Source organism: Hirundo rustica, chromosome 22 (genome assembly GCF_015227805.2).
Source record: "Hirundo rustica isolate bHirRus1 chromosome 22, bHirRus1.pri.v3, whole genome shotgun sequence".
In the NCBI taxonomy this organism is placed as follows: domain Eukaryota; kingdom Metazoa; phylum Chordata; class Aves; order Passeriformes; family Hirundinidae; genus Hirundo; species Hirundo rustica.
In genome coordinates, this window is record NC_053471.1 from 3,020 (window position 1) to 29,632 (window position 26,613).

Sequence of the window (26,613 nt, forward strand, 5' to 3'; positions counted from 1 at the left end):
AGCTCATCCCGATGGGAATGGTCCCTGTGCTGGTACCGGGATGGAGCTGGGCTCGTTCCACTGGGAATGGTCTCAGTGCCAGTACCAGGATGGCGCCCTGCAGCGGGCCGGCCGGTACCGGTACCGGGATGGCACCCTGCAGCGGGCCGGGCGGTGCCGGTACCGGGATGGCACCCTGCAGCGGGCCGGGCAGTTCTGGTACCGGGATGGCACCCTGCAGCGGGCCGGGCGGTGCCGGTACCAGGATGGCACCCTGCAGCGGGCCGGCCGGTACCGGTACCGGGATGGCACCCTGCAGCGGGCCGGGCGGTGCCGGTACCGGGATGGCACCCTGCAGCGGGCCGGGCAGTTCTGGTACCGGGATGGCACCCTGCAGCGGGCCAGGCGGTGCCGGTTCTGGGATGGCACCCTGCAGCGGGCCGGGCAGTTCTGGTACCGGGATGGCACCCTGCAGCGGGCCGGGCGGTGCCGGTACCGGGATGGCACCCTGCAGCGGGCCGGGCGGTGCCGGTGCCGGTGCCGGTGCCGGTGCCGGTGCCGGTGCCGGTGCCGGCTCTGCGCTGTTCCGCGGTGCCCGGCGCAGGCCGTGCCCGCTCTGGGTACCCCTCACCGCTCCCGCAGGCGCAGGTGTCGGCGCTGGAGCTCCGGGCCCGGCCGCTCCCCGAGGCGCCCGCGGAGCTGCAGCGGGAGCTGGAGCGGCTCCGGCTCGGCCGCGGCGGCCTGGAGGAGCAGGTGAGGGGACACCGGGACACGGGGACACGGCTGGGGGGGACACGGGGACACACGGGGGACACACGGGGACACACGGGGACACGGTAGAGTGGACACGGGAACAGCCCGGGGGGACAAGGGGCAGAACCTGGGGGGACACCTGGGGGGACACTGGAATAGCCCGGTGGGGACACGGGGACAGCCCGGGGACACACGGGGACAGCCCGGGGGAGGAAATGGGGACAGCCCGGGGGGACACGGGGACAGCCCGGGGGAGGACACGGGGACACGGGGACAGCCCGGGGACACACGGGGACAGCCCGGGGGGACACGGCCCGGTCCCACAGCCTCCCGTCCCTCCTGCAGATCGCGCTGCTCAAGGAGCAGGAGCTGCAGCGACATCCCAGCGGAACTTAGGGAATTGCGGGAATTCCGGGACATCCGCAGGGACCGGCACAGCTCCGCTCAGGGATGAGCGGGATCCATCCCCGATCCCAAAACCCGCTGCAGAGCCTGGCAGAACTCAGGGATGGGGAGATCCATCCTCATCTCCATCCCTGATCCCATCCCCGATCCCAAAACCCACAGCAGAGCCGGGCAGAACTCAGGGATGGGGAGATCCATCCCCATCCCTGATCCCAAAACCCACAGCAGAGACCAGCACAGCTCTGGGATTGGAGGATCCGTCCCCATCCCCATCCCCATCCCTGATCCCAAAATCCACAGCAGAGACCAGCACAGCTCTGGGATTGGAGGATCCATCCCCATCCCCATCCTCATCCCTGATCCCAAAACCCACAGCAGAGCCCGGCACAGCTCAGGGATTGAAGGATCCATCCCCATCCCTGATCCCAAAACCCACAGCAGAGCCCGGCACAGCTCTGGGATTGAAGGATCCATCCCCATCCCCATCCCCATCCCTGATCCCAAAATCCACAGCAGAGCTGGGCACAGCTCTGGGATTGGAGGATCCATCCCCATCCCTGATCCCAAAACCCACAGCAGAGCCCGGCACAGCTCTGGGATTGGAGGATCCATCCCCATCCCTGATCCCAAAATCCACAGCAGAGCCCGGCACAGCTCAGGGATTGAAGGATCCATCCCCATCCCTGACCACAAAACCCACAGCAGAGCCTGGCACAGCTCTGGGATTGGAGGATCCATCCCCATCCCTGATCCCAAAACCCACAACAGAGCCCGGCACAGCTCTGGGATTGGACGATCCATCCCCATCCCCATCCCTGATCCCAAAACCCACAGCAGAGCCCGGCACAGCTCTGGGATTGGAGGATCCATCCCCACCCCCATCCCTGATCCCAAAATCCACAGCAGAGCCTGGCACAGCTCTGGGATTGGAGGATCCATCCCCATCCCCCATCCCAAAACCCACAGCAGAGCCCGGCACAGCTCTGGGATTGGAGGCTCCGTCCCCACCCTTGTGCTCCAAGCCCACAGCGATTTTTGTCTCCGCATTCCCTTTTCTCCAGGAACGGTTTTTGTCTCCGCATTCCCTTTTCTCCGGGAAAACGCTGCACTTTTCCCACCAGCAGACACAATTTCTCTATTTTTGGTACAATTTAGGACCTCATGGATGGTTCACCCATTTTCCTGTTGTGTTTTTTAACCAAAAAACGGGGAATATTCCCTTGTTTTCACCCCAGAAGACCCAACTGATCTATTGCTCTTTAGCCTCCTAATTTTCCCCCTTTTTCTAACAGAAAACTCCCCGGATTTGTGCTTTTTGAAGGATTTTTTTAGGAACTAGCGGGGTTTTTGTACAGAATTTTTGGGAATTTGGGGTTTTTACTGGTGCTCCGGGGCAGGCCGAGGTTGGGAAAGCCACGGGAACAGAGGGGGTGGCTCTGACCCCCCTCAGTCGTGTTGGGAATAAACGTGGGAAATCCAGAACTGGGAGTTCTGAGGGATTTCTTGGGGGAAGTTGGCATTTTTGGGAATGCCCAGATTTGAATTGGGTTTGGATTAGGTCCCCAAATAATAACAATAATAATAATAATAATAATAATAATAATAATAATAATAATAGAAATTAAAACCCAATAATAATAATAATAATAATGAAGAATAAAGGATAAGGAATCATAATAAATAGCAAATAATGGTGGTGATAAAGCTGAGAGAGAAGCTTTGGGAGAAATTCACCCTACAGATGGGAAATTCACCCTACAGAGGGGAAATTCACCCTATAGAGGGGAAACAGACCCTATAGATGAGATGCTCCCTGTTGTGAGAGCTGTACCCTATAAAAGGGGCTGCCCACCTCAGAGAAGAGCTGCACCCTACAGACCGGTTCTGCACCCCATAGGCAAGAGAAACAGGCTGCAGATGAAAGGTACACCCTACAGAAACCCTACAGAAACCCTACAGACACACACTCTGTATGTGAGACATACCACAGACAAGAGCTGTCCCTATATCTGAGCTGTCCCTATATCTGAGCTGTCCCTATAGCTGAGAGCTGTCCCTATATCAGAGCTGTCCCTGTATCAGAGCTGTCCCTGTATCAGAGCTGTCCCTATATCTCTGAGTTGTCCCTATATCTCTGAGCTGTCCCTATATCTGAGTTGTCCCTATATCTCTGAGCTGTCCCTATATCAGAGCTGTCCCTATATCTCTGAGCTTTCCTACACAATTCCCTACAAAGACCTTCAGAAAATCCCCATCCCCTACACCCCACCCTGCTCCCTCCACATGCACCCCAGCCCCTGCCCTTTCTATAGGGGACCCTAAACACTGCCAGACCCCAACCCTGCCCTTTCTATAGGGGATCTAAACACTGCCAGACCCCAACCCCTGCCCTTTCTATAGGGGATCTAAACACTGCCATACCCCAACCCCTGCCCTTTCTGTAGGGGACCCTGAACACAGTGAGACCCCAACCCCTGCCCTTTCTGTAGGAAACCCTAAAAAACACAGCACAGACCCCAACCCTGCCCTTTCTGTAGGAAACCCTAAAAAACACTGCCAGACCCCAACCCTGCCCTTTCTATAGGGCACCCTAAACACAGCACAGACCCCAACCCCTGCCCTTTCTGTAGGGGACCCTAAACACAGCACAGACCCCAACCCTGCCCTTCCTATAGGGGACCCTAAACACAGCACAGACCCCAACCCTGCCCTTCCTATAGGGGACCCTAAACACAGCACAGACCCCAACCCTGCCCTTTCTATAGGGGACCCTAAAAAACACAGCACAGACCCCAACCCTGCCCTTTCTATAGGGGACCCTAAACACAGCACAGACCCCAACCCTGCCCTTTCTATAGGGGACCCTAAACACAGCACAGACCCCAACCCTGCCCTTTCTATAGGGCACCCTAAACACAGTGAGACCCCAACCCCTGCCCTTTCTGTAGGGGACCCTAAACACAGCACAGACCCCAACCCTGCCCTTCCTATAGGGGACCCTAAACACAGCACAGACCCCAAACCCTGCCCTTCCTATAGGGCACCCTAAACACAGCACAGACCCCAAACCCTGCCCTTCCTATAGGGGACCCTAAACACAGCACAGACCCCAACCCCTGCCCTTCCTATAGGGCACCCTAAACACAGCACAGACCCCAACCCCTGCCCTTCCTATAGGGCACCCTAAACACAGCACAGACCCCAAACCCTGCCCTTTCTATAGGGGACCCTAAAAAACACAGCACAGACCCCAACCCCTGCCCTTCCTATAGGGGACCCTAAACACAGCACAGACCCCAACCCCTGCCCTTCCTATAGGGCACCCTAAACACAGCACAGACCCCAACCCCTGCCCTTCCTATAGGGCACCCTAAACACAGCACAGACCCCAACCCCTGCCCTTCCTATAGGGCACCCTAAACACAGTGAGACCCCAACCCCTGCCCTTTCTGTAGGGGACCCTAAACACAGCAGACCTTCTATAGGGGAAGCAGGCAGCACCCCAAAGCCAGCCCCAAACCCACCCAAGCCCCTTTATTGTCTATAAGTGACCCCGACCTTGCCCCGAACATTTCCATACCGCTCTTCTTCCTATAGGAACCGCTCCAAACCGAGCCCCCACAGCCGCCAGTGACCACCCCAAAATCGAGCGTTTCACACCCCAAAAGCCCTAAACCACCCCAAACCATCGAACCTGCCGTGTGCGGGGCTGGGGATTGTTCAGAACCCACCCACAACTGGGAATAACCCCAAAGGAAGGAGCCGGGAACCCAAACATTGGGAATAATCCCCAAAAATGGGATCCTCCACACAGGGACCGGGGCTCCCCCCCTCCACCAGAGAACAGAGAAAGGCACAAAATTAATAAACCCCCCCTGTTTTAATTATTATGTGCACAAAAAGAAGAGGAATCCCGGGGTTTCGGGAAGCTGCTCGGTCATGCACGGGATCTCCAGCGGCGCGGGGCGGGTCCGGAGAGGGGCCGGGAGCGGGGCCGGGGTCCCGGAGTGGGGCCGGGGTCCCGGAGCGGGGTCCCGGAGCGGGGGCCGGGGTACGGAGCGGGGCAGGGAATGGGGCCGGGGTCCCAGGCCAGGGTCCCGGAGCAGTGGTCCCAGACCCAGGCCGGGGTCCGGAGCGGGGTCCCCGGGCGGTCCCAGGCCGGGGTCGGGGTCCGGAGCCTGGGTCCGGAGCCCGGGTCCCAGGCCGGGGTCCCGGAGCGGGGTCCCGGAGCAGGGTCCCAGGCCGGGGTCCGGGGTCCCAAGCCAGGGTCCCAGGCCGGGGTCCCGGAGCGGGGTCGGGGTCCCAGGCCGGGGTCCATGGCAGTCCCGGGGTGGGGTCAGGGTCCCGGGGCGGTCCCGGAGCGGGGTCGGGGTCCCGGAGCGCAGTCTCGGGGTGATCCCGGAGCGGTCCCGGGGTGGGGTCGGGGTCCCGGGGCGGTCCCGGAGCGGGGTCGGGGTCCCGGAGCGGGGTCGGGGTCCCGGAGCGGAGTCTCGGGGTGATCCCGGAGCGGTCCCGGGGCGGGGCCGGGGTCCCAGGCCGGGGTCCCGGGGCGGTGCCGGCGCTCAGCAGCCGCCGCAGCTGCGGGCGCAGGACGCGCCCACGCTCTGGCACAGGCCGCTCGTGGCCATCACCCCGCACTTGGAGAACTTGTCCCGGCACAGGTCGGCTGCGGGGAGCGAGGCATTATCCCTGGAAAACTCCTGGAGAGCAGCGAGGAACGCCCCCCATCCCGGCCCCACCCCAAAGCGCGGTCCCGCTCTGCTCCGGGGCTCCCTGGAGCTCGGGTGCAGCGGGGTTTTCCCTCCCCAAAATCACGGGGAAAAGGGTGATTGGGATATTTGGGTGGGGATGGCCCCGGTTCTCCGGGGTGCCCCCGCTCACCTCGCAGCAGCTCCTCGTGGGCGCACACCGTGCGGACGCAGATCTCCTTGTTGATGACGTAAACTCGGCGGAGGCTGGAATTTATTTTGGGATAGAAAGGATGTGAAGCAGGGGCGTTCCCAAAATCTCCAGAGGGAGCAGGGAACGCTTCCCCTCCGTCACGCACCTGTAGAAGCAGATCTCGTTCAGGCACTGCTTGCAGGGCTTGTGCACGGAGTAGAGCCGGGTGCAGGGGTACTGCTCCTCCCGGCAATCTGCGGGACCGGGAATCCCGGGAATTCCTCAGCCAGCCCCGACTGTGCCTCCCCCGCCGCCATTGTCCCCTCCCCGGTCCCGATTGTCGCCTCCCCGGTCCCGATTGTCGCCTCCCCTGCCCCGATTGTCGCCTCCCCGGTCCCGATTGTCGCCTCCCCCGCCCCGATTGTCGCCTCCCCGGTCCCGACTGTCCCCTCCCCTGCCCCGATTGTCGCCTCCCCGGTCCCGATTGTCGCCTCCCCCGCCCCGATTGTCGCCTCCCGGGGGCACAGCCCGGCTCCAGGGGGAGGAGGGCGGGCGGAGGTCGTGGGGTGGGGTCGGCACTCACCGAGCGGTCCCGGCTCCGTGGGCTCCGTCTCGGGCACCGCAGCTGAGGGGGGACAAAGGGGACAGGGGGACAGGGGGACAGGGGAGAGGGGACAGGGGGACAGGGGGACAGAGGGACAAGGGACAGGGGGATAGGGGAGAGGGGACAGCAGGACACGGGGACAGTAGGACACGGGGACAGGGGGACAGGGGACAGGGGGACAGCGGGACAGCGGGACAGCGGGACACGGGACAGGGGGACAGTAGGACACGGGGACACGGGGACACGGGGACAGGGGAGGGAATTTCAGGATGAAGCAGAAGCCTCTCCCTGCCCTTTCCCTGGATTTTAGGGCTGGAGCACTCTCGGCTGCTCCGGGGGAGCACGGCTGGGCTGGGGGGGCAGGGGAGGGGCTCCCCAGCCCGGGGGGGCTGTCACCTGTCCTGGGGCTGTCACCTGTCCTGGGGCTGTCACCCACCCGGGGGCTGTCACCCACCCGGGGGCTGTCACCCAGCCTGAGCACTGTCACCTACCCTGGGGCTGTCACCCACCCGGGGGCTGTCACCCACCCTGGGGCTGTCACCCGTCCTGGGGCTGTCACCCACCCTGAGCACTGTCACCTACCCTGGGGCTGTCACCCATCCTGGGCACTGTCACCCAGCCTGGGCACTGTCACCCATCCTGGGCATTGTCACCCACCCCAGGGGCTGTCACCCACTGCAGGGCACTGTCACCCACCCCAGCACTGCCACCCACCCCAGGAGTTGTCACCCACCCCAGGAGCTGTCACCCCCTGGCACTGTCACCCACTCTGGGCACTGTCACCCCCCTGGCACTGTCACTCCCTGGCACTATCACCCCCCTGGCACTGTCACCCCCCTGGACAGTGTCACCCCCCTGAGCACTGTCACCCATCCTGGGCACTGTCACCCACCCTGGGCACTGTCACCCACCCCAGGAGCTGTCACCCATCCTGGGCACTGTCACCCACCCCAGCACTGTCACCCACGCTGGCACTATCACCCACCCCAGGAGCTGTCACCCCCTGGCTCTGTCACCCTCCCTGGGCACTGTCACCCACCCCAGCACTGTCACCCCCTGGCTCTGTCACCCCCCCTGGCTCTGTCACCCCCTGGCGCTGTCACCCCCTGGCGCTGTCACCCCCCCGGCTCTGTCACCCCCCCTGGCTCTGTCACCCCCTGGCACTGTCACCCCCTGGCACTGTCACCCCCTGGCGCTGTCACCCCCTGGGCACTGTCACCCACCCCAGCACTGTCACCCTCTGGCACTGTCACCCCCTGGACACTGTCACCCACCCCAGGAGCTGTCACCCCCTGGCACTGTCACCCCCTGGCACTGTCACCCCCCCTGGGCACTGTCACCCTCCCTGGGCACTGTCACCCACCCCAGCACTGTCACCCTCTGGCACTGTCACCCCCTGGACACTGTCACCCACCCCAGGAGCTGTAACCCCCTGGCACTGTCACCCCCCTGGACAGTGTCACCCCCTGGCGCTGTCACCCCCTGGCTCTGTCACCCCCTGGCTCTGTCACCCCCTGGTGCTGTCACCCCCCCGGCACTGTCACCCCCCCTGGCACTGTCACCCTCCCTGGCTCTGTCACCCCCTGGCGCTGTCACCCCCTGGCTCTGTCACCCCCCTGGCACTGTCACCCACCTGGGGTCGGGGCCGGCACAGTTTCCTGCTGGGATTGCTGCTGGGATTGGTACCGGAACTGCTCCTCCGGGGCTCGGGGGGTGACATCTGCAAGGACAGACCCCAAAATGCAGGGACACCCCAAAATCCTGACAACCCCCGGCATCCCAGCGGGAAACACTCACCGTGGTAGTCGTAGTAATCCTGAATTTCTGGGGATAAAACAGAAACAGCCTGAGGATGGGCTTAGGGAGAAAACTCATCCCGTGGGGACCGGGAAATGAGATCCCTGGAATTCGGTGGTGGGTCAGGAAAACCCCCTCCAGCCACTCCAGGGATGAGCCAGAGCCAGGTGGGGATTTGGGATGAATAAAAGTTTAAAAATTAATTGGGTAAAGTTTTAATAAATAGTTGGGTACGGGTTTAATAAAGAATTGGATAAAGGTTTAATAAATAGTTGGGTAAGGGTTTAATAAAGAATTGGATAAAGGTTTAATAAATAGTTGGGTAAGGGTTTAATAAAGAATTGGATAAGGGCCTAATAAATAATTGGATAAGGGTTTAATAAATAATTGGATAAGGGTTTAATAAATAAGTGGATTAGGGTTTAATAAAGAATTGGATAAATGTTTAATAAAGAATTGGATAAGGGCCTAATAAATAATTGGATAAGGGTCTAATAAATAATTGGATAAAGGTTTAATAAATAATTGGATAAGGGTTTAATAAATAATTGGATTAGGGTTTAATAAAGAATTGGATAAATGTTTAATAAAGATTTGGATAAAGGTTTAATAAAGAATTGGATAAATGTTTAATAAAGAATTGGATAAAGGTTTAATAAAGAATTGGGAGGGCACAGGGAGGAGATGGGAATATTGGGAATTCCAGGGGCGGGAGGAACGGGACGGAGCGGAGGGGAGCGGGAGGAGGGATCCGAGCGGTGGTGTCCGTGCTGCCGGCTCTCACCTGCCTGCTGGTCGTACTGGGAATACTGGACCGGCTCGGGATAGGTGATGCCCTCGAACCGGCTGTACTGTCCCTGCGCCAGGAGCGCTGCGGGACACGGGCACGGGTCAGTGGGTCAGGGCACCGCAACCCGGGATCCGGGGATCCCACGGACACCCCAAACCGGGATCCAGGGATCCCACGGACACCCCAAACCGGGATCCGGGAATCCCACGGACACCCCAACCCAGGATCTGGGAATCCCACACACACCCCAAACCGGGATCCAGGGATCCCACGGACACCCCAAACCGGGATCCAGGGATCCCACGGACACCCCAACCCGGGATCTGGGAATCCCACGGACACCCCAAACCGGGATCTGGGGATCCCATGGACACCCCAAACCAGGATCCAGGGATCCCACGGACACCCCAACCCGGGATCTGGGAATCCCACGGACACCCCAAACCGGGATCCGGGGATCCCACACACACCCCAAACTGGGATCCAGGGATCCCACGGACACCCCAAACCGGGATTCGGGAATCCCACGGACACCCCAAACTGGGATCTGGGGATCCCATGGACACCCCAACCCGGGATCCCGCAATCCCACGGACACCCCAAACCGGGATCTGGGAATCCCACGTACACCCCAAACCGGGATCCGGGAATCCCACGGACACCCCAAACCGGGATCTGGGAATCCCACGTACACCCCAAACCGGGATCCGGGAATCCCATGTACACCCCAAACCGGGATCCGGGAATCCCACGTACACCCCAAACCAGGATCCGGGAATCCCATGTACACCCCAAACCGGGATCCGGGAATCCCACGTACACCCCAAACCAGGATCCAGGAATCCCACGGACACCCCAAACCGGGATCCGGGGATCCCACGGACACCCCAAACCGGGATCCGGGAGTCCCACGGACACCCCAAACCGGGATCCGGGAGTCCCACGGACACCCCAACCCGGGATTCGGGAATCCCACGGACACCCCAAACTGGGATCTGGGGATCCCATGGACACCCCAAACCGGGATCTGGGAATCCCACGGACACCCCAACCCGGGATCCCGCAATCCCACGGACACCCCAAACCGGGATCTGGGAATCCCACGTACACCCCAAACCGGGATCCGGGAGTCCCACGGACACCCCAAACTGGGATCCGGGAATCCCATGGATACCCCAAACTGGGATCTGGGAATCTCATGGAGATTCCAAACCGGGATCTGGGAATCCCACGGACAACCCAAACCGGGATCCGGGAATCCCACACACACCCCAAACTGGGATTCAGGATTCCCATGGACATCCCAAACCTGGGATCCCCATGAACTCCCAAACCCAGGATCCAGGATTCCCACGGATGCCCTGAATGTGGGATTTGGGCCCCCACAGAGATCCCAAACCCGGAATTCCCTGCTCCCACCATCCCAAATCCCACCCCTTTGTCCTCAGGGCCTCACAGCCCCGGGAGAGTGGGAGAAGGGTTTGGGATGCTCAGGGATGCACGAGCAGCTCCAGCACGGGGTTCCTGCAGCTCCCAGGTGATCCCAGAGCTGATCCCAGAGCTGATCCCAGAGCTGATCCCAGAGCTGATCCCAGAGGTGATCCCAGAGGTGACCCCCGGTGATCCCTGGTGACCACAGAGCTGATCCCTGATGATCCCTGGTGATCCCTGGTGACCCCAGAGCTGATCCCTGATGATCCCTGGTGATCCCTGGTGACCCCAGAGCTGATCCCTGAGGTGACCCCTGGTGATCCCTGGTGACCCCGGTGATCCCAGAGGTGACCCCAGGGATGCTCCAAGCCCCTGCAGCCCCTTGGAGCTCCTCCTGCGGTGGATCCAGAGCGCGATGAGCTCCACACCCACCATGGAAGAGCCGAAGGGATCAGAATTCCCGGGAAGGGCAGGATCAGAGCACCTCACCCCCGGGACACGCTCCATCCCTCGTATCCCGGACACAGGAGCATCCCGGGGCCGGGAATGCTGCTGGGATGGGCTCTGGGGCTGGGAATGCTGCTGGGATGGGCTCTGAGGCTCATGGAGCTGGGAATGCTGCTGGGATGGGCTCTGGGGCTGGGAATGCTGCTGGGATGGGCTCATGGAGCTGGGAATGCTGCCGGGATGGGCTCATGGAGCCGGGAATGCTGCTGGGATGAGCTCTGAGGCTCCCGGGGCTGGGAATGCTGCTGGGATGGGCTCATGGAGCCGGGAATGCTGCTGGGATGGGCTCATGGAGCCGGGAATGCTGCTGGGATGGGCTCATGGAGCCGGGAATGCTGCTGGGATGGGCTCATGGAGCCGGGAATGCTGCTGGGATGGGCTCTGAGGCTGGGAATGCTGCCGGGATGGGCTCTGAGGCTCATGGAGCCGGGAATTCTGCCGGGATGGGCTCCGAGGCTCCTGCCCCCTTCCCTCGCCCCTGGAATGTTTTCCATGTGTCCTCCAGCCTTTGTGCGGAGCCGGTTTCACCCAAACTTTTCCTGGCTCCGGCTCCGTCCCCTCCCTGCTCGTTTCCATCTCGCCTCTGCCAACTCCCGGGGGGTGTAAATTACATTTTCCTGGATTTTGTCCCGGTTTTGTGCCAACTCCGTGTCCCCAGGGAGCGAGGGACGCGCTCGGTGCCTCGTGGCCCCAGCTCACAGCCCTTCCCAGCCCAAAGATGAGCCCGAGGCGGGATTTTGGGGGGGAATTTTGGGAATAACAGGGAATGAGTGATGGTGCAGCCACCTAAAAACCGCTGGGAGCTGCGGCCACCTCCTGATCATCCCTCAAACGATGCTTTGGCACCAAAAATTAACACGTGGAACCCTAAAAATGGATTTTTGGAGGCTCTGATCCCCCAAAAATGAGACTCTGGAAGGTAAAAATGAGACTTTGGGCCAAAAAATTGGGTATTTGGGTATCTGCAAACAAAACTCTGGGGTCCAAATCAGCGGCTTTGGACTTTCAAAGCAGAACTTCGGGCCTTAAAAATGAGGATTTTGTCATTAAGATGAACATTGAGACCTCGGAAGGGGAATTCGGGAGTTAGAAATGAGGGTTTGTGCCATAAAAAACCGTTCCGAGGTTTTCAACCACAGGATCAGAGCTGTGGGCGCCAAAAGTGAGGATTTGGGAGTGAAAGCTTAGGTTTAGGGAGGTAAAAATGAGTGTTTGGGGTGTAAAAATGAGTGTTTGGGGTGTAAAAATGAGTGTTTGGGATGGAAAAATGAGTGTTTGGGATGCAAAAATGAGGGTTTGGGATGGAAAAATGAGTGTTTGGGGTGTAAAAATGAGGGTTTGGGATGGAAAAATGAGTGTTTGGGATGGAAAAATGAGTGTTTGGGGTGTAAAAATGAGTGTTTGGGATGGAAAAATGAGGGTTTGGGATGGAAAAATGAGTGTTTGGGATGGAAAAATGAGGGTTTGGGATGGAAAAATGAGTGTTTGGGATGGAAAAATGAGGGTTTGGGATGGAAAAATGAGGGTTTGGGATGGAAAAATGAGGGTTTGGGGTGTAAAAATGAGGCTTTGGGACACAAAAAATCAGGTTTTCAGCTCTACAAATGGTGTTTAGATCCCGAAAATGAGAGATTGGCCCCTCCACGCGTGCCTTGGGGTTTGAAAATGAGGAAACCCGTAAAACCAGGGAGCTGGGAACTGCGGATTGTGGGGATCCGAGGGGTGCGGGGCCGCTCACCTGGCAGGCACAGCAGCAGCAGCTCCGCGGATCTCATCCTGCTGCAGCGGCGGGGCGGGAGCGCGGCCGGGATGCAGCCGGAGGAGTCTGGAAGCGGAACAGAGGGAATTCAGAGGGAGGGGACACGGGGGGACGCTGCCCCACTCCTGCCCTGGGAGGCGGATCTGAGGATGTTCTCCCCCTCCAGATCCTGGGAAACCCAGGAATTCCCCAGAAAGGCTTCCCGCAGCTCCCAGGGCACTCGCAGGGACCGAGCCCTGGAATATCCCGGGGGAGGAGCAGGGAGGAGAAACGCCGGGATGTGGGATCAGGGATCACCGCCGGGATGTGGGACCATTGTTGGGATCACTGCCGGGATGCGGGATCACTGCCGGGATGTGGGATCACTGCCGGGATCACTGCCGGGATGTGGGATCACTACTGGGATGTGGGATCATTGTTGGGATCACTGCTGGGATGCGGGATCACTGCCGGGATGCGGGATCACTGCCGGGATGTGGGATCACTGCCGGGATCACTGCCGGGATGTGGGATCACTACTGGGATGTGGGATCATTGTTGGGATCATTTGAGGGATGTTGGGATCACTCCCTGGGTGTCAGGATCACTCCCAGGATCATTCCCAGGATGTGAGATCACTGCCAGGATGCAGGATCACTGCTGGGATGCGGGATCACTGCAGGATCACTGTTGGGATGTTGGGATAACTGCTGAGATCATTCCCAGGATGCGGGATCACTGCCGGGATGCAGGATCACTGCCATGATCACTCCCGGGATGTTGGGATCGCTCCCAGGGTGTCAGGATCACTCCCAGAATCATTCCCGAGATGAGGGAACACTGCCAGCATTCCTGGGGGTCGGGATCCCTCCCAGGGTGTTGGGATCACTCCCAGGATCCGGGATCACAGCTGGGATGTCAGGATAGCTCCAAGGATCCGGGATCACTCCCAGGATCATTCCCGAGATGTCAGGATCACTCCCGGGATGCTGGGATCACTCCCAGGATCACTCCCAGGATGTTGGGGTCACTCCCAGATGTTGGGATCACTCTCAGGATCACTCCCAGGATGTGGGAGGAGAGGGATCCCCCGGAGCGGAACTTTGGGGCTCCTTTCCCGAGGTTTCCAATTCCTTGTTTCGGGGGGATGCTACGTTTGCTCCCCTGAATCCAAAGGAAATTGAGGATTTGAGGAGAAACTCCCGATTTTGAGGAGAATCCCGCGGGCTTTGGCGGCCTCGCGGCTCCCCGGCGTTTCCCAATCCCGCTGTTCCCGGGGCGATGCGGGGCAGGAATGCCCGCCGCCCTGCCCCCATCCCCAGCAGCTCCGGGGGGAAAAAGAGAAATTCTCCCCAAAACCTCCTCTGGAATCCAGGAGAAGGAGTTTGAGGATGAATCCCGCCGGCATTCCCGGCGCTCGGATGGGGGGATCCTCCCCGGGCTCTCCCGGCTCTGCTGCCACGGCAGGGAAACTGAGGCACGGGCGAGAGAAGCCCTTTGGAATCTCATCCCTGAGGGGTGGGAACATCAAACCCCCGTGCCGGGAGAGATCCCGGGGGGAATGCGGCTCCAGCCCCACCACACTTGGGAAGGGTCAGTGGGACCGGCCGCAGCAGCTCTGGGGTGTGGGATTCTCCAGGGATCCAATCCTGCATCAGCCCCAGAGTGTGGGATCCTGCAGGGATCCAATCCTACAGCAGCTCTGGGGTGTGGGATCCTGCAGGGATCCAATCCTACATCAGCCCCAGAGTGTGGGATCCTGCAGGGATCCAATCCTACAGCAGCTCTGGGGTGTGGGATCCTGCAGGGATCCAATCCTACAGCAGCTCTGGGGTGTGGGATCCTGCAGGGATCCAATCCTGCAGCGGCTCTGGGTGTGGGATCCTGCAGGGATCCAATCCTACAGCAGCTCTGGGTGTGGGATCCTGCAGGGATCCAATCCTGCAGCAGCTCTGGGTGTGGGATCCTGCAGGGATCCAATCCTACAGCAGCTCTGGGTGTGGGATCCTGCAGGGATCCAATCCTACAGCAGCCCCAGAGTGTGGGATCCTGCAGGGATCCAATCCTACAGCAGCTCTGGGGTGTGGGATCCTGCAGGGATCCAATCCTGCAGCAGCTCTGGGGTGTGGGATCCTGCAGGGATCCAATCCTACATCAGCCCCAGAGTGTGGGATCCTGCAGGGATCCAATCCTACATCAGCTCTGGGTGTGGGATCCTGCAGGGATCCCATCCTGCAGCAGCCCCAGAGTGTGGGATCCTGCAGGGATCCAATCCTGCAGCAGCCCCAGAGTGTGGGATCCTGCAGGGATCCAATCCTACAGCAGCCCCAGAGTGTGGGATCCTGCAGGGATCCAATCCTACATCAGCTCTGGGTGTGGGATCCTCCAATGATCCCATCCTGCACCTTCCAGAGATCACATCCAGGCCCAGTGTGTGGGATCTTCCAGGGATCCAATCCTGCAGCAGCTCTGGGTGTGGGATCCTGCAGGGACCCAATCCTGCAGCAGCCCCAGAGTGTGGGATCCTGCAGGGATCCAATCCTACATCAGCTCTGGGTGTGGGATCCTCCAATGATCCCATCCTGCACATTCCAGGGATCCCATCCAACCCAAGAGTGAGGGATCCTCCAGGGATTCCCTCCCCGCTCCATCCATGGATGGATGGATGATGGATGATGGATGATGGATGGATGGATGATGGATGGATGATGGATGATGGATGGATGATGGATGGATGGATGATGGATGGATGGATGGATGGATGATGGATGGATGATGGATGATGGATGATGGATGATGGATTGATGGATGATGGATGGATGGATGGATGGATGATGGATGGATGGATGGATGGAGATGGATGGATGGATGGATGATGGATGATGGATGATGGATGGATGATGGATGGATGATGGATGGATGGATGGATGATGGATGGATGATGGATGATGGATGGATGATGGATGATGGATGGATGGATGATGGATGGATGATGATGGAGGATGGATGATGGATGGATGATGGATGGATGATGGATGGATGGATGATGGATGGATGATGGATGGATGATGGATGGATGATGGATGATGGATGATGGATGATGGATGGATGGATGATGGATGGATGATGGATGGATGATGGATGGATGATGGATGATGGATGATGGCTGATGGCTGGATGGATGATGGATGGATGATGGATGGATGATGGATGGATGATGGATGGATGGATGATGGATGGATGATGGATGATGGATGGATGGATGATGGATGATGGATGGATGATGGATGGATGACGGATGGATGCATGATGGATGGAGGGACAGATGGACAGATGCACACCACCTCCCGGGCCACTGCTCTGTCCTCGCACCCTCCCAAGGACACATCTCCTCACACAGTGCCCTCCCTGCCAGCCCCGTTTCCAGCCTGCGCAGCTTCTCCCGAGCTCCAGTTCCCTGAATTTCCCCCAAGCCTTGGCCGGAGCTCGCAGGGTTTGGCCGCGGGACGGGGACAGTCGGGTCACGTCTGCCGCGACGGCGGCGCCAGCGGCTGCTCCCAGCAGAGACCCCGGAGCGACACCGACGTCCCCGCGACGTCCCCACGACGTCCCCACGATGTCCCCCCTTCACCCCAGGCCTCCGAGGAGGGGATGAAGCCGCCTCCCGCCCCCGTCCCCCCCGTCCTTCCCCTCCCTTCCCCTCCCCTCCCTTCCCCAGGCTCCGCTCCCTCCGTGCAGGGGTCCGGCGGCTCCGACCGCGCCAGATGTTTTTGCAACTGCACATCTGGGAACAATCAACCCCGGGGAAAGAACACCACAGTCCCTTTCATTCTGCTAAACCCCACCTTCCCCCAGCATCTCCCCCCTCCCCCAGCCTTTGCTTTTTTTCCCCACATTTTCCTTTCTTTTTTTCTTTTTTTTTTTTCTTTTTTCCCCCCCTTTTACACCCCCTTTTTTTTTTTCTTTTTCCTTTTTTTTTTTTCCCTCCCAGCTCTCTCGTTGCCAGAGAGCGAGAGAACAAAGGGAATATTAAAGGATTCCACTCTTTTTTTTTTGGCCTCTGTAAAGAAGAGAAAAGAACTCGGTGCCCCCATCCCCGTTTGCACACATCACCTCAGGGGGCCCCGTCCCCCGAAATAAATCGGAATAAAAGATCCCTTTTCCACAATCTCTTTCCAGGATGGAAAAGAAAAAACTCACAAAAAACCCCAACAAAACCCAACGAACCCACGGCTTCCTCCGGGCTCTGCGGTGTTTTTAGACTTTTTGGAAGTGGTTAAAAAAAAAAATCTCCAACAACTTTCAGGCCTCCAAGCAGGGCCCCCGTCCCCACCCCCACCCCCGGCTGCCGTTCCTCCAGCGCCCCCAAAACCCAGCGGGTTCGGTTTCGTGAGGTTTAAAAAGTCCCAAAACAACTTTTCCGAGCTCCCGAGCTGCGGAGCTTTCGCGGTGATTTCACCGAGCCCTCAAAATGGGGGCTCAGCTGCTGGTGGGGGGGGGATATCCCGGAATTCCAGGGATTTGGGGGGGATTTCCCTCCCCTGCTCCTTACCGGTCAGTGCCCGCTCTGCCCTCGCCCACCTCCTCGGTCTCTTCTCTCCGCTTCCCCCAAAACTATTGAAATGAGAGTAAAAAAAAAAACAAAACCAAACAAGAAAAACCCCAAAAAAAACCTCCTACCTCCAGCACGGGGATCCCGCTGGGTCTAAAGCCACACCTGAGCCGGCCCCTTCCTCCCTCCCGCGCTGCCTGGGAGGGGAAAAAACCGGGAAAACCCACAAAAAACCGCCAAGGATCACCCGTGAGAACGGGGGCGCCGCCCGCGACGGGCTGCGCCCTGGGTTTTTTGTTGGTTTTTTTTTTTTTTTTTTTTCCTCCCGGTGAGATGAGTTTTAAATCCAGGGAAAAGCGCGGAGGGGTTTGTGGGGCTGCGGGGAGGGAGCGATGGAAGCAGCAGCTCGGGGGATTTTCTCTGTCACCTCTTGGGGAAAAAAAAAAAAAAAAAAATCATTGCACCCCCAAAATCCGGGATCCTGGGATCACAGCACCCCTCCCGCTCCAGGGGCGGATTCCGCTCCCTCCCGGCAGCGAGGGATTTATCCCGGGACGGAGCAGGAAAAGGACCAAATCCCCCCCAAATCCTGCTTTTCCCACCCAGGCCGGGGCCGCCGCCGGCTCTGCAGCCCCCGCTGGGGCCCCCTTCCCCCCGCTCCTGGCGCGTTCCGGAGGATCCCGGAGGGATCGGGACCATCCCAAACCCCCCCAGCTCGGCACGGACACAGAGCCAGCGCTGGGGGTGATCCTGCAGGCTCGGGGTGAAATCACGGGAAAGGGGCGAAGGGAGGAGGTCTCTGGAGACCAGCAGAGGAGATTTTTCTCCCGGGGCTCGGATTCCGAGCAGCCCACGCTGGCTTGGGCCGAGCGCTGAGCACCAGGACGACGGTCTGAGGGCTGCAAAACGCAGGAGAAGAGGGATTTTCAGAGGCAGGAGGAGACGCAGATGGGGCTGGGACCTGCTCCCCCCTCCTCTCCTCTGGTTCTCCAGGCTGGAGGATGGATAAACCCCAAAAGAATCCCCAAATCCCTCAGTTTCCAGACTGGAGAATGGATGAATACCAAAAAATATTCCAAAAACTCCCCAGCTTCCAGGCTGAAGGATGGATAAACACCAAATAACCCCCCAAACCCCTCAGTTTCCATGCTGGAGGATGGATAAAACACAAAAATATTCCAAAAACCCCATAGTTTCCAGGCTGGAGGATGGATAAATCCCAAAAAGATCCCCAAATCTCCCAGTTTCCAGGCTGAAGGATGGATATAATCCAAAAACATCCCCCAAACCCCTCAGTTTCCAGGCTGGAGGATGGATAAAATCCTAAAAAGGATCCCCAAACCCCTGTTTCCAGGCTGAAGGATGGATAACCCCAAAAAGATCCTCAAACCCCCAGTTTCCAGGGCTGAAGGATGGATAAACCCCCACAAAGATCCCCAAACCCCTGTTTCCAGGCTGGAGGATGGAATAAAACCCAAAAAAGATCCCCGTATCTCCCAGTTTTCCAGGCTGAAGGATGGATATAATCCAAAAACATCCCCCAAACCCCATCAATTTCCAGGCTGGAGGATGGATATAACCCAAAAAGATCCCCAAATCCCCCAGTTTCCAGGCTGGAGGATGAATATAACCCAAAACCATCCCCCAAACCCCCAGTTTCCAGGCTGGAGGATGGATAAATCCCAAAAAGATCCCCAAATCCCCCAGTTTCCAGGCCGGAGGATGGATAAATCCCCAAAAGATCCCCGTATCTCCCAGTTTCCAGGATGGATAAAACCACCCCAAATACCCCAAACCCCAGCTGCCGCGTTATCCTCACCCCACCCGGGGCAGGGGCCGCCAGTCCCAACCCAGAATTAATTGGGCTTTGTGACCCATCCCCGGGGCCGGGAACACCCTCCCGACCCATCGGCGGAAATTCCAAGGGGGAAGAGGCTCCCGGGTGCTTCTGCTTTGAAAACTTCGCCAGGAACGGGCGAAACCCGGCGAGCGCAGAGGGATTCTCCAGGGATTCTCGGGAAGCCTGGCTTACCAACGGCGGCTTGGCCGGGCCCGCAGGAGACCTCTCACCTCTGCTTGTGCCTCATTTCCTGACCGAATCCCGGCTCCCCAGCGCAGAGAGGCGCCGCCGCCGCTCGCAGGGCCTTCGGACTTTCCCTGGAAGCGAATCCCTGCGGGAAGCAGCCCGGGATCCTGGAAAACTCCGGAAGGTTTTCTCCGTGCTGCTCTTCCCCGGCTCCATCTCCCCGCTGGAAGGAGCGAAGGTTTCGGAGGCTCGGCCAGGACACCTGGGCTTTTCCAGCAATTATTTTCTAGGAAATTCCAGCTGGAGAGAAGGTCGTTCAGCTCCGTTTGGGCTGCGGGGAATCCCAGCGGTGTCATCCCTGGCTCCGGGCCCTGCTTTCGAGCAACGAGCCGAGCGGTTCCCAGCCCGGCTGGCAATGAGGTGACCCCGAAAGCTCTCTCCCGCCTCCAGGGGCGCTCAGTCACCCGTGACATCCCCAGCCCACGGCCAGCGGGCAGCGCGGACGGCAGCCAAGAAATAAGCGTTAATTTATTGGACAAGACCCGCGACCGCCCGGTCCGGAACCTTCACCGGCGCCGTCCCGCACACCACCGGGGAAGAGTTAAAAAATAGCGGATTTGTGGGGTCTGTGAGGCTCCAGAGGTCCCAGCCCACAGCGGAGGCGCTCGGCCCGAGCAGTCCAAGCGGAGAAGGGGCCCAGGGGCTGGGGACGGAGCGGAGGCCTCGGCAAGCCGGGAACGGGGACTGTAAACTCCCTACACATCTAGAGGGATCTGGGCTTCACAGTGACACAGCGGGACAGCGGGACAGCGGGGACAGCACCGCCCTCCTGCGGCACGGGCCGGACACCAGAGGCCCAAGCCGGCCCCGGCGGCCAGCGGGGAGCACCGGGAATCCTGCGGGAAGAGCCCGGCTGGATCCTCCTCCTCCTCCTCCTCCTCTGGATCTTCTCGCCCGTTCTTCCTCCGCCACCTGCCCCTCCGGGCCTGCTCGGCCACGGGATCGGCGTGACACGGATCGCGTGGCACGGGATCGGCGTGGCACGGGATCGGCGTGACACGGGATCGGCGTGACACGGGATCGGTGTGGCCACGGGATGGGTGTGACACGGGATGGGTGGTGACATGGGATCAGTGTGACATGGGATCAGTGTGACATGGGATCAGCATGGCCATGTATGACCATGGGATCAGGGTGACATGGGATCAGGGTGACATGGAATCAATGTGACATGGGATCAGTGTGACATGGAATCAATGTGACATGGGATCAGTGTGACATGGGATCAGCATGGCCATGTGTGACCATGGGATCAGTGTGACATGGGATCAGTGTGACATGGAATCAATGTGACATGGGATCAGTGTGACATGGGATCAGTGTGACATGGGATCAGTGTGACATGGATCAGCATGGCCATGTGTGACCATGGGATCAGTGTGACCATCGGATCAGTGTGATCATGGGATCAGTGTGACTATGTGTGACCATCGGATCAGTGTGATCATGGGATCAGTGTGACCATGTGTGACCATGGGATCAGTGTGACCATGGGATCAGGGTGACACTGGATCAGTGTGACATGGAATCAATGTGACATGGGATCAGTGTGACATGGGATCAGTGTGACCATGGGATCACCCTGACCGTGGGATCAGTGTGGCCATGGGATCAGTGTGGCCATGGGATCAGTGTGACCATGGGATCACGGTGGCCATGGGATCAGTGAGGCTCTGGGATTATCATGGCTGTGGGATCCCCCTGACCACGGCATTCCCATCTGCCATGCCCAGGGATCCCGGCGCTGCATCCCGGCCTTTCCCGGGATAAATAAATTAAGGAAGTGTCCGAGGGCTGGGGCAGAGGGGCAGCTGGCGCTGCTATCTCATGGCCAGCGACATCCTGGGCGTGGCGAACAGGGGCTGGTCCAGGGGCGGCCAGGCCGGCTGCTGCTGGCTCAGCTCCTTCTCCAGCCTCTTGAAAAGCTTCTTGGAGGCTTTTTTCCGGCGCAGCCTTCGGAAGCAGCCCAGCAAGCCGTGATCCAGGGCGGTCTGGGGCCAGAGCGGGGCGGGAAACGGGGTTGGGGGAGGACGGGAGAGCCCCGTGCCCCCCTGGGGAAGCTCCAGGGGGGTGCCCCCGTCCCAAAGCGCCCCCAGACCCACCTCCAGCACGAAGGCGGCGAAGAAGTTGAGGGCGGCGATGCCCAGGAGGAGCAGCTTGAAACGGAAATCCTCGATGCGCTGGAGCTTCAGCAGGGATTTGGGGAAGCCCAGAGGGCAGAGGGTCAGCCAGATCATCAGGCCGAAGAGCAGGATGAGGACGAGCAGGAAGGGCACTGGGGGCGAGAGGGGCGGGTGAGGCGCGGGGGCGGGCGGCTGGCCGTGTCCCCTGTCCCCCTGTCCCCGTGTCCCCGTGTCCTCACCGTTGGTGTAGAGCGGCTCCCGGAAGGGCTGGCCCTTGGACATGGCCACGGCCAGGATCAGGTACTGGAAGCCGGTGACGCAGAACAGGACGGTGTTCTCGTAGTTGGGCAGGTTCTGGGGCGCCGTCACCGTGCTGTTCAGGGGGACGTACCTGGGCCGGGGACGGGGCAGGGCAGCAGGAGAGGCCAAGGGCGGCCTGGAGCCCAGCCCTCGCTCTCCAGCACTGCTCCTCGGGAAGGGAAGAGCAGGGACAGCTCCGATCTCTGCTCTGGGAGCAGGGATGGATCCCTTGGGAATGGGAGCTGGGCCAGGCAGGGTTAGGTTGGGGATCAGGAAAGGTTCTTCCCCAGAGGGTGCTGGCACTGCCCAGGCTCCCCAGGGAATGGGCACAGCCCCGAGGCTGCCAGAGCTCCAGGAGCCTTTGGACAAGGTGGGATTGTTGGGGGGTCTGTGCAGGGCCCGGGGCTGGAGCGGATGATCCCTCCCTGAGCTGAGGACGTTCCGTGGTTCCCTGTCTGCTGCCGGATCTCAAATCCCAGGACAAACCCTGGGCTCTGCCACAACCTCTGCGCTGTCCCGTCACCAGACCCACGGGGAAGCAGGGCAGGTTCAGACGGGATATTGGGAAAGATTTCCTCCCGGGAAGGGCTGGAGAGCCCCGGAACAGCCTGGCCAGGGAGGGTGGAAGCGTCCAAAACCCCACGGACGCGCACTCGGGCTGGACGCGAGGACCTTTCCCAAGCCGGAATGCCAGATTCCCGGATTTCTGGGCCCTCACCAGCTCTGCGAGAACGGTGATAAGTAGCTGGGGACCTGCACGGCGATGACGCGCTGTCTGCAGCAGGGAGGCTGCCCGCACTAGCCCGCTGATCAGGGCTCCCTGCGGCCGCCGCGCGCCCAGCGCCGGCGCCGGCCCCCCGCGCGCCCCATCGCACGGCCACCGTGGTGGTGATGACCAGGTCGAAGACAGGACTGGAAATCGCTCAGGTTGGTGTTGATCTTGGGAGGAGGGGAGGGACAGGCTCAGACCCGGCGGGAGCGACGCCTCGGGGTTCGATCTTTGGTGTTTTCCGTGGTTTTGCGCTCCCCGCGGTTCTTTGGCGTGTGACTCCCAGCTCCACACGCAGCCTCAGGCTGCTGCTCTCCCGTTTGGGTCACACACAACAATTCCTCTCCCGCCCATCCAGGACACCTCGCTGCCTCAGGGGCCCGAGGGATGGGAACGAAGGGAGCTGGGGCAGCGAACTTGGGGTGAATGACTTCATCAGCTGCGGCTGTCACTGGAGCGTTAACCCCTGATGTGCAAACGGAGCCAAGGGACCCAAGTGTGAAACCCGAGAGCCGGGGTCCATTTTTGGGTGCAGCCCCTGGGGGCTTCACCTGCCCCCATGCACCTGAGGGCCCCTCAGGGAATAAATAAAAGCAGTTGTGATGTCTATTCCCTGGATTTTGCCTGCCCTCTGTTTTTAGGGAGCCCCAAAAGGCATCGCTAGCCCAGGAATTCCCGAGAAAAGCAGGGATTTCGGTGGCACTCACGGTGTAGAGCAGGGAGCACGACACGAACTGGGACCAGGCTGTACAGCGCCATGTACTTGAAGACCCCGAAGGAGGTGACCAGGAGCACCGGCCCTCGCTGCGGGGGGACACGGCGTCACCGGGAGCGCCCCGAGGGGGTGACGGCGGCGTTCCCGGGATCCCCCTCGGCATTCCCAGGATCCCCCCACGTTCCCGGATCCCCCGCGTTCCCGGATCCCCCCTAAGCGTTCCCGTGGATTCCCCCCGCCATTCCCGGGATCCCCCTGCATTCCCGGGATTCCCCCCGCATTCCCGGGATCCCCCTGCATTCCCGGGATCCCCCTGCATTCCCGGGATACCCTGAGCGTTCCTGAGATCCCCTTGCATTCCGGGATCCCCCCGCATTCCCAGGATCCCCCCACGTTCCCGGGATCCCCTCGCATTCCTGGGATCCCCTAAGTGTTCCTGGGATCCCCTCGCGTTCCCGGGATCCCCTCGGCGTTCCCAGGATCCCCTCGGCATTCCCGGGATCCCCTCGGCGTTCCCGGGATCCCCTCGGCGTTCCCAGGATCCCCCCACATTCCCGGGATCCCCCCGCGTTCCCGGGATCCCCTCGGCGTTCCCGGGATCCCCTCGGCGTTCCCAGGATCCCCCCGCATTCCCAGGATCCCCCCGCATTCCCGGGTTCCCCCCACATTCCCGGGATCCCCTCGGCATTCCCAGGATCCCCCCGTGTTCCCGGGATCCCCCCGTGTTCCCGGGATCCCCCCACATTCCCGGGATCCCCCCGCGTTCCCAGGATCCCCCCGCGTGCCCGAGATCCCCTCAGCATTCCCGGGATCCCCCCGCGTTCCCGGGATCCCCCCGCTCACCGGATGACCCGGGGCACGCACTCGATGGTGGCCACGCGGGACGTGAAGGGCGAGGCCACCGACGCCTCGGCCTCGGACAGCGAGATGCCGACGTCGGCCGCGCGCAGCGCCCCGCAGTCGTTGGCGCCGTCCCCGCGCATCCCCACGCAGTAGCTGCGGGAAAGGATCCGAGCTCCTCAGGGAATGCGGGAAAGGGATCCCACGTTCCTCAGGGAATGCAGGAAAGGGATCCCACGTTCCTCAGGGAATGCAGGAAAGGGATCCCGCGTTCCTCAGGGAATGGGAAAGGGATCCCACGTTCCTCAGGGAGTGGGAAAGGGATCCCACGTTCCTCAGGGAATGCAGGAAAGGGATCCCACGTTCCTCAGGGAGAATGGGAAAGGGATCCCGCGTTCCTCAGGGAGTGGGAAAGGGATCCCGTGTTCCTCAGGGAATGCAGGAAAGGGATCCCACGTTCCTCAGGGAATACTGGGAAAGGGATCCCACGTTCCTCAGGGAGTGGGAAAGGGATCCCACGTTCCTCAGGGAATACTGGGAAAGGGATCCCACGTTCCTCAGGGAATACTGGGAAAGGGATCCCACGTTCCTCAGGGAATGGGAAAGGGATCCCACGTTCCTCAGGGAATGCAGGAAAGGGATCCCACGTTCCTCAGGGAATGGGAAAGGGATCCCACGTTCCTCAGGGAATGCAGGAAAGGGATCCCACGTTCCTCAGGGAGTGGGAAAGGGATCCCACGTTCCTCAGGGAGTGGGAAAGGGATCCCACGTTCCTCAGGGAATGGGAAAGGGATCCCACGTTCCTCAGGGAGTGGGAAAGGGATCCCACGTTCCTCAGGGAGTGGGAAAGGGATCCCACGTTCCTCAGGGAATACTGGGAAAGGGATCCCACGTTCCTCAGGGAATGGGAAAGGGATCCCACATTCCTCAGGGAATGCAGGAAAGGGATCCCACGTTCCTCAGGGAATACTGGGAAAGGGATCCCACGTTCCTCAGGGAATGGGAAAGGGATCCCACATTCCTCAGGGAATGCAGGAAAGGGATCCCACGTTCCTCAGGGAATGGGAAAGGGATCCCACATTCCTCAGGGAATACTGGGAAAGGGATCCCACGTTCCTCAGGGAATACTGGGAAAGGGATCCCACATTCCTCAGGGAATGGGAAAGGGATCCCACGTTCCTCAGGGAGTGGGAAAGGGATCCCACGTTCCTCAGGGAGTGGGAAAGGGATCCCACGTTCCTCAGGGAATACTGGGAAAGGGATCCCACGTTCCTCAGGGAGTGGGAAAGGGATCCCACGTTCCTCAGGGAATGGGAAAGGGATCCCACGTCCTCAGGGAATACTGGGAAAGGGATCCCACGTTCCTCAGGGAATGGGAAAGGGATCCCACGTTCCTCAGGGAGTGGGAAAGGGATCCCACGTTCCTCAGGGAGTGGGAAAGGGATCCCACGTTCCTCAGGGAATGCAGGAAAGGGATCCCACGTTCCTCAGGGAATGCAGGAAAGGGATCCCGAGTTCCTCAGGGAGTGGGAGAAGCCCCGGCTCGGCCCAGAGAAGCCGTGGATGCCCCGTTCCAGGCGGGAGCCGCCACTGGAAGTGTCCCTGCCCTTGGCACGGGGGCACCCGGTGATGGAGGGGTGTGTCCCAACACAACCCATCCCGTAATTCCAGGATCATCCCCTGGGATCCATCCCCTGTGATCCATCCCCTGGGATCATCCCCTGGGATCCATCCCCTGGGATCATCCCCTGGGATCCATCCCCTGTGATCACCCCCTGGGATCCATCCCCTGGGATCCATCCCCTCGGATCCATCCCCTGGAATAATCCCCTGGGATCATCCCCTGTGATCACCCCCTGGGATCATCCCCTGAAATCCATCCCCTGGGATCCATCCCCTGGGATCCATCCCCGTGATCACCCCCTGGGATCATCCCCTGAAATCCATCCCCTGGGATCCATCCCCTGGGATCATCCCCCGTGATCCGTCCCCGGGATCCAGGGATCACCCCGGCCTCACTTGAGCTCCTGCAGGCGGCACACCAGCTGCGTCTTCTGCTCCGGCAGCATCCGGGCGAACACGGTGGCACGGAGCAGGATCTGAAACCGGAGCAGCCCTCAGCGCCCGGCATTCCCGGCGGGAAGGGGACTGGGAACGTGCAACGGGAAACTGGGAACGTGCAACGGGGAACTGGGAATGTCCAATGGGGAACTGGGAACGTGCAACAGGGAACTGGGAATGTGCAATGGGGAACTGGGAACGTGCAACGGGGAACTGGGAACGTGCAACGGGGAACTGGGAACGTGCAACGGGGAACTGGGAATGTGCAATGGGGACTGGGAA

General features: G+C 60.1%; 3 protein-coding genes across 6 annotated transcripts in view; 1 reads left to right on the forward strand and 2 right to left on the reverse strand.

Annotated features, from left to right (window-relative positions):
• Positions 1–637: 637 nt before the first annotated feature.
• On the forward strand, positions 638–2,690 carry LOC120762340 (uncharacterized). The gene is made up of 2 exons (XM_040084660.2): positions 638–732; positions 1,078–2,690. Exon 2 carries the CDS (start codon positions 1,241–1,243, stop codon positions 2,333–2,335), a length of 1,095 nt encoding a protein of 364 aa, XP_039940594.1. The 5' UTR covers positions 638–732; positions 1,078–1,240; the 3' UTR covers positions 2,336–2,690.
• Positions 2,691–5,592: 2,902 nt separating this feature from the next.
• MFAP2 (microfibril associated protein 2) lies at positions 5,593–19,933 on the reverse strand. 4 transcript variants are annotated; one of them, XM_040084405.2, is made up of 9 exons: positions 19,508–19,933; positions 12,886–12,972; positions 9,204–9,290; positions 8,420–8,446; positions 8,256–8,342; positions 6,602–6,643; positions 6,185–6,272; positions 6,019–6,092; positions 5,593–5,803 (listed from the first exon to the last, which is right to left on the reverse strand). In XM_040084405.2, the coding sequence occupies exons 2-9, from the start codon at positions 12,920–12,922 to the stop codon at positions 5,700–5,702; spliced, it is 546 nt and encodes a 181-aa protein (XP_039940339.1). In that variant the 5' UTR covers positions 12,923–12,972; positions 19,508–19,933; the 3' UTR covers positions 5,593–5,699. The 4 variants fall into 4 exon arrangements, with proteins under 4 accessions (XP_039940339.1, XP_058279303.1, XP_039940340.1 ...); XM_058423320.1 differs by lacking the exon at positions 19,508–19,933 and adding an exon at positions 17,566–17,644; XM_040084406.2 differs by lacking the exon at positions 19,508–19,933 and adding an exon at positions 17,438–17,497.
• A 339-nt stretch (positions 19,934–20,272) lies between these two features.
• The window catches only part of ATP13A2 (ATPase cation transporting 13A2), a 33,389-nt gene continuing 27,048 nt past the window's right edge, over positions 20,273–26,613 (reverse strand). The window contains 12 exon segments of the mRNA XM_040084408.2: positions 20,273–21,514; positions 21,626–21,798; positions 21,886–22,037; positions 22,665–22,715; positions 22,717–22,808; positions 22,810–22,855; positions 22,857–22,885; positions 23,423–23,452; positions 23,454–23,506; positions 23,509–23,519; positions 24,274–24,426; positions 26,290–26,369. Of these exon segments, the coding sequence (XP_039940342.2) occupies positions 21,344–21,514; positions 21,626–21,798; positions 21,886–22,037; positions 22,665–22,715; positions 22,717–22,808; positions 22,810–22,855; positions 22,857–22,885; positions 23,423–23,452; positions 23,454–23,506; positions 23,509–23,519; positions 24,274–24,426; positions 26,290–26,369 (1,041 nt within the window). The 3' untranslated portion in view covers positions 20,273–21,343.

What these genes read in the sequence shown, in the direction of transcription:
- LOC120762340 (XM_040084660.2), top strand. Translation starts at nt 1,241, where the DNA reads ATGGGGAGATCCATCCTCATCTCCATCCCTGATCCCATCCCCGATCCC.
- MFAP2 (XM_040084405.2), bottom strand. Translation starts at nt 12,922, where the DNA reads ATGAGATCCGCGGAGCTGCTGCTGCTGTGCCTGCCAG. An exon ending in GGATTACTACGACTACCACG is followed by an intron (nt 8,343 to 8,419) that starts GTGAGTGTTTCC and finishes CTGTCCTTGCAG; the next exon opens with ATGTCACCCCCCGAGCCCCG. An exon ending in AACGAGATCTGCTTCTACAG is followed by an intron (nt 6,093 to 6,184) that starts GTGCGTGACGGA and finishes AATAAATTCCAG; the next exon opens with CCTCCGCCGAGTTTACGTCA.